Source organism: Lactuca saligna, chromosome 1 (assembly GCF_052625555.1).
Source record: "Lactuca saligna cultivar CGN05327 chromosome 1, ASM5262555v1, whole genome shotgun sequence".
Taxonomy (NCBI): domain Eukaryota; kingdom Viridiplantae; phylum Streptophyta; class Magnoliopsida; order Asterales; family Asteraceae; genus Lactuca; species Lactuca saligna.
In genome coordinates this window covers 8,105,770-8,111,940 of record NC_136417.1, presented here as the reverse complement: position 1 = coordinate 8,111,940, position 6,171 = coordinate 8,105,770, and the positions used below count along the sequence as shown (strand labels likewise).

Genomic DNA, 6,171 nt, shown 5'->3' with positions numbered 1-6,171 from the left:
TTTATTTTGGGTGTGTTTGACAAAACTAATTGTAGCGGATAGTAAGTATTGAGTAATGGGTAGCTGGTAGCGTTGTTTTGTTAACCGCTACTTGAGATAATTTTTAGATTTAAAGCATTTTGTTTAAACTAAACGTTAAAAAGCTTGTAACGTCAAATGTGATTTTTTTTTTTCAAAACAGAATGTTTTGTAAAAAGATAGAAACTAGAAGCTCCCAAATAGTTCATGACAAACACACCTTTTATCATTTACATATTAAAAATTAAAATGTTGGTTATTATTCTTATATATAATATAAAAAAAAATAGGTTTTAAAAATAAATAAATTGTTTGTTTACTTTTTAAACAAAAATAGTTTTAATAAAAAATTGGAATAACTGGTCTTTGTGTCGGTTTAAGGAGAGAAATCATATTTTTTTCAACAAAAGCTGGGATAAAAATATTAGTAAAAATATGTATCAATGTACAATTATACACAACTACTACATATTACACAAGATATTTTCACCTAACGTACAGAAGGGATGAAGGGATAAACGTGAAAGCATTGTTTGAAGGCAATAGGCAATGGTAGGTGATCATTCTATTGGGTATAGCTGTGTAAAGTGGCAGAAATGGTGGATTTAGGGACAACACCAATAAGAGATTCTTGTTCCTCTCCATTCTTGAAGAAGAGGAGAGTTGGGATGGTTTTAATTCCATATTGTGTTGCTACGTTTGGGTAGTCGTCGGTGTTGATCCTGTAACACAAAGCCTTGCCGGCGTATTCTCTTGCCACTTCATCAACCACCGGCGATATCATCTCACGCTCTGGTGCCCAGAACTCCACCATCACTGCCATATCAGCGGCTACCACCAATTCAGTCCACGTGCACCCTGTTACTACTTCAACTACAAATCCATAAACACACACAAATCACTTAATTCCCCCATGTTTCTCGTTGGTACAACTACAAACTTCAAATCCAAAATCCAAAGATAGAAATTGGACCTTGATTTACAGCAGAATTACAGACGACGGGTGAACGGGATCTGCGGTTGAAAGTAGGGGCAGAAGATGAAGACGTTATAATGGAAGCTTTCATCGGAGGTTTCAATATGTGGGTGAAACAGCCATAGGGGTTATCCATGGAAATGAAACGACGATGGTTGTGTCGTTGAATGGACACGGTGGCTCTAGGCGCAAGCGCAACCATCTGGAAACACTTCTCCGCTGCCATCGCCGTTCTGTTATCGTATTCTGGAGCTTTTGTGGTTCCCCTTTCATATCTGATTTGCCATTAATTATTTGTTATCATTTTTGTTATTTTGGCGTTTTATTCCTTTAACAAAAAACCCAATACTTTTTTTAATGGTTAAATACGTATTTACGCATCGCATAACATCTTTTAGCAAATCTCGTTCCATCTTGAATCAACCGTTGTGATCCGTGATTCGTGCCATTACTTTGTTGGGTTTTGTCCATACAAACTTTATGAATTCCAGTCGACAACATATACACTAAAAATTGATGACGTATTGTCGATGAAAAATTTATTAAGACATTAACATTCTAGACATCTTGTCTACTTTAAATTGTGTTAATTAAAAAGCATTTACACTAAAAATGAAACGAGTTTTTAACCAAGATGAATTTTTGAAAAAACTATTTTCCAATATAGTATAGTTTTAAAAATATTTACGAAAATAGTTTTTTTTTTCATTTTACTTTTATTATTCAGTATTTCTTATTATCTTTTTACTTTAAATATATTTTTTTACTATCTTTTTTATTTTATTTTTAATATCACCCTTTCTCTTGATTAAAAATTCAGTTTTTTTTTTTTTTTTTTTTTTTGGTAGATGAGTATAAGGAATATACAAAAATGAATATTTATATATATGACTACATGACTTATAAAAAATATATCTTACTTAATATCATAAAGATATATTAGATGTGAAATCAACCTAATATATAACACCACTAATATTTTGTGCTATTATTTCTATAACGCAATTATATACTTTAGTAACAAAGGTTTTTTTTTTATTGCTGGATCATCTTCTATTTTGATTACTTTTTTTTTTTTTTTAAAATTTTCTTTTTATTGCTTTGATCAAAGTTTTTTTTAAACAAAAAGAGAACTACATAAGTATATATAAAACTTTAAAATGGAAATACTTAGCCATAAAACAATTTGAAAAACCATTAGGTTTATTATAGAAAATAATCGTAAAAATTCCGTATAACTAGTCTAATGCACACTTGTAATTTTGGTTCATTAGATGCCTATTTGTTTGGTTTTTTTTAGTGTTTCTATAGTAATTAAGATGTTTTTTGGAGTTTTTTTTACATTAGAAAAAACATTATATAATGTTGAAGTTTTTGCATATTAAAGAACATTGTATCTCTAATGGTAAATTTAACTTAAGATAGCTAAAATTTATTGTTCAAAATGGTTTGTATAATTTGTAAAAATAATGTCAAAGCATTTATGTTAAACATAATTAAAAAAAAACTAAAATTTTGAAATAAGAAACTAAAAAACTGATTTAAAAATAAAATAAAATAACTAATATTTCAAAAATAAAATAAAAAAGATAATAAAAAACTGGAAAAAAATATTTAAAGTAAAAAGATAATAAGAAAAACTAAAAAATACAAGAAAAACATTATTTTAGTAAATATATTTTTAATAAGACATGTAGTCATATATATATATATATATATATATATATATATATATATATATATATATATATATATATATATATATATATATATATATATATATATATATTCATTTTTGTATATTCCTTATGCTTATCCACACTTATTTTTTTTAAAAAAAAAAAACTGGTTTTCAAAACAAGAAAAAAGCTATATTAAAAATAAAATTAAAAAGATAGTATAAAAAAAGATATTTAAAGTAAAAAAAAATAATAAGAAAAATGAATAATATAAGTAAAATAAAGAAAAAACCCTATTTTAGTAAATAGTTTTAGAACTAGATTAGTAAATAGTTTTTTCAATAACCCTATTTTGGTTAAAAACTCAAATGAAACAATACCTCCTATAAAATTGAAATACTGTTGCCTTCTTTGATGATCCACATCAATATGAACCTACACATTGTAATTTACCAACATTAGTACAGAGTAACCCTACAAAGAAACAATGAAACTTGAAATTATATGAATAACCTTGCACTAGAAAGTAGAAACCTAAGAGTTGAACCCATGAATCCAACTTGAAATTATAGAAAAGTGAAATTCACTTATTAAAGTAATTAACTTTTTGGTTTGTTCATATCCGGATAACTATTTTTTTTACACATTTAAGTAACGATTTTTTTTTGAAATGTTCATATATGACCAGTATGACTGAATGTAACCTGCTACAACCAGTTATAATGGTCATATGTAAACATTTTCAAAAAGTTTGTTACTTAGATGTCCATATGTAAACAAACCGAAAAGTTAATTACCTTAATAAGTCAATTTCCCTATAGAAAATACTAACACAAGTATTATCTACACTTTTGGTTATGATAATTTCATATAATCACCAAATAATCCACATGAATAAGACATTGTTGACTGTGAAGATGAGGTTATAATAATTCATATTATCTACACTTACGGCAAGTCATCTTTACAACATGACTATGCTTCAGTTTAACATGGCCACATCGAATGTCTTTTTTTTTTTTTTTTTTTTTCTCTAGAATTTGAGCAACTTTGTCTTTGATTCCACTTGACATTTCTAAAGTGATCTTGGATCTCACCTTTTAATCTCTATGAAAGTACTCATCTCTAGGCTTGAAATCATTAAAAAAAAACAAATACTAAAACATGCATAAACACACAACCAAAACTAGTTTTCTAAAAGGCGTGATATGATGCACGCCAATGCGTGCCATGACGTGAGGTATGACTGCGCCGTTATGAAAAGCCTCATAACGTTGCTGTTAGGCGTGACGTGTGACAATGCGTGATATGACGCGTTATGTCGTGTTATGACGTATGTTTTTTTCGTTTAAGATATTTTTTTTGCTCTTTGTTATATCTTTTCTAATCGGGGATACAACTATTGTGTTTTTTGTTATTTTTTTTAATTAATTATTCATATAAAACTTTTAAAAACTATATTAGATATAAATTTATATGTATGTTGTAATATAATTATAAATTAATATAAAATCGCCACCTTACATCACACATTGAAAAATATCATGACTCGTAAAGCTTGAGGCTTGGCCTTACCACCACGCCACGCCTCATGCCATGTAAAACCTTGATCAAAACAAATTATTAGGTTTTGGGAGGGCACAACCACAAAATTTATAAAGGTTGTGAACCTTATATTGCTAAGTTTAATAACATTAGCGGGATGTTACCTCTTTTAGTGCAGTCATTAGAAGCTAAATGTTCTTTCAAAGCTTCGAGTGTTCCTTAAGAGGTATTTTCAAGTTAAATATATAAATTTAGAGGTATACATATACTAGAAAATATTGGCAATTATTTGTAGTATCCTCGATAATGACGTCAATTTGTTGGGTGTTGAATCCAACAAAATAATTTAATAAAAGTGAACCTACTTAAGCAGACAAAAGACTTGTATGAATGAAAGTAGGGTTCGTGGCATTAGGATACATATTAATAAATTATGCCAAATCGTTCACGTATAGATTTGATTGATACTTAAATGATTTATGCCAAAAGACTTGTATGTCTCATCTTAGAGGGTCTTCTAACACTTTGACACAAAATCATTTAGTCCGCAATGAAGTATTACGAAGATGATAGTAATTTTAAAATGCCTCAAAAGTTGGTTATAAAAGAAAAACTTCATATTTTCCATGGCCATTTTTATGATTATACTTATTTTATATAAGATATTAATCATTACTATTAGGGTGACGGTAGAAGTTTTTTCCGTTATATGTTTTATGCAGGGAACCAGAACTATAGAATAGAGGGGGCTTATTATATATATATATATATATATATATATATATATATATATATATATATATATATATATATATATATATATATATATATATATATATATATATATATTAATAATAATAATAATATTAATAATAGTAATAATAATAATAATAATAATAATAAACAATCTGAAATATATATTTTTATATGGTAATTTATTTTCTATAGGTAGTTTTAAAGAGACTAACATTATATTATTTCGTTCTAAATCATTAAACTATGTGTAACACCCAGTCTCAGGTATGCATTTAAATTCAAGTCAAACTTCATATTTTACTCTTGGACTTGGCGAGTTGGGGGCTTAACTCGTCGAGTAGGATCGACTCCGGGTCGGGGGATTAAGTGACCTATTCGACGAGTCGGAAAGCCGACTCGACGAGTAGGAGCTGTCTGGGTGAAACCTTAAATGGGAGGGTTTGCACCCTATTTAAACAACTTATGAGGCTTCCACCCCAGCCTCCATCACCCTAAGCCCTGTCCTCGAAAGCCCAAGCAGTTATGAGCATTTTTGAGCTATTCTGTGCCATTTTGAGTAATCTTGTGTAATTTGGAATTTGTGTGAAGAAGAGAAAGAAGGAAGGCTTCAAGAGGAGGTTGAAGATCTAGGAACAACATCATATTCTCCTCACTTTTTGGTAATAAAGCTTCACACCTGACTTGTGGTTTCTTAGATCTCCTTATGGTTATTTTATGGAGTTTTGGGCCAAGAAGCTTGATTCACGGGACTTGGACGTCCCAAGTTGATTCACCTTCAGATGTGGAACCTTGAAGGGTCCTCATGGCAAAAAGGTGCCATCTTTATGGCCATGAGAACCCCATGCATGTAATAAACCCCATTTTTTGCCCTTTGAGCACAAATTTCCCATGCATGCACCTAAAGTTCATGACTTTACGTGTTATATCGACTGTAGGAGCCCAAATCTATCTTTTGGATGAGATTTGCACATCAGAATTCGAGTTATAGACTTAGAAATTAGCAGACTCGATGAGTGTTCTTGGGACTCGGCGAGTCGGGGGTTTGGTTCTCCAACCTATTATGATCCTAAGGGATCCAGTTGAGTTTAGAAGGGATCTAGATGAGTCCAGAAGAAGGACACAACGAAGTAGACAAAGTTATGGACCTGGAAACCATTTGACTCGGCGAGTGTATGAACACACTCGACGAGTCCAAGG

The 6,171-nt window shown here is 29.8% G+C and overlaps 1 protein-coding gene across 1 annotated transcript; it reads right to left on the bottom strand.

Annotated features, from left to right (window-relative positions):
* Positions 1-429: 429 nt before the first annotated feature.
* Positions 430-1,308, bottom strand: LOC145044528 (thioredoxin-like). Its single transcript, XM_078993207.1, has 2 exons — positions 992-1,308; positions 430-891 (listed from the first exon to the last, which is right to left on the bottom strand). The coding sequence occupies exons 1-2, from the start codon at positions 1,218-1,220 to the stop codon at positions 584-586; spliced, it is 537 nt and encodes a 178-aa protein (XP_078849333.1). The 5' UTR covers positions 1,221-1,308; the 3' UTR covers positions 430-583.
* Between the last annotated feature and the right edge of the window lie 4,863 nt (positions 1,309-6,171).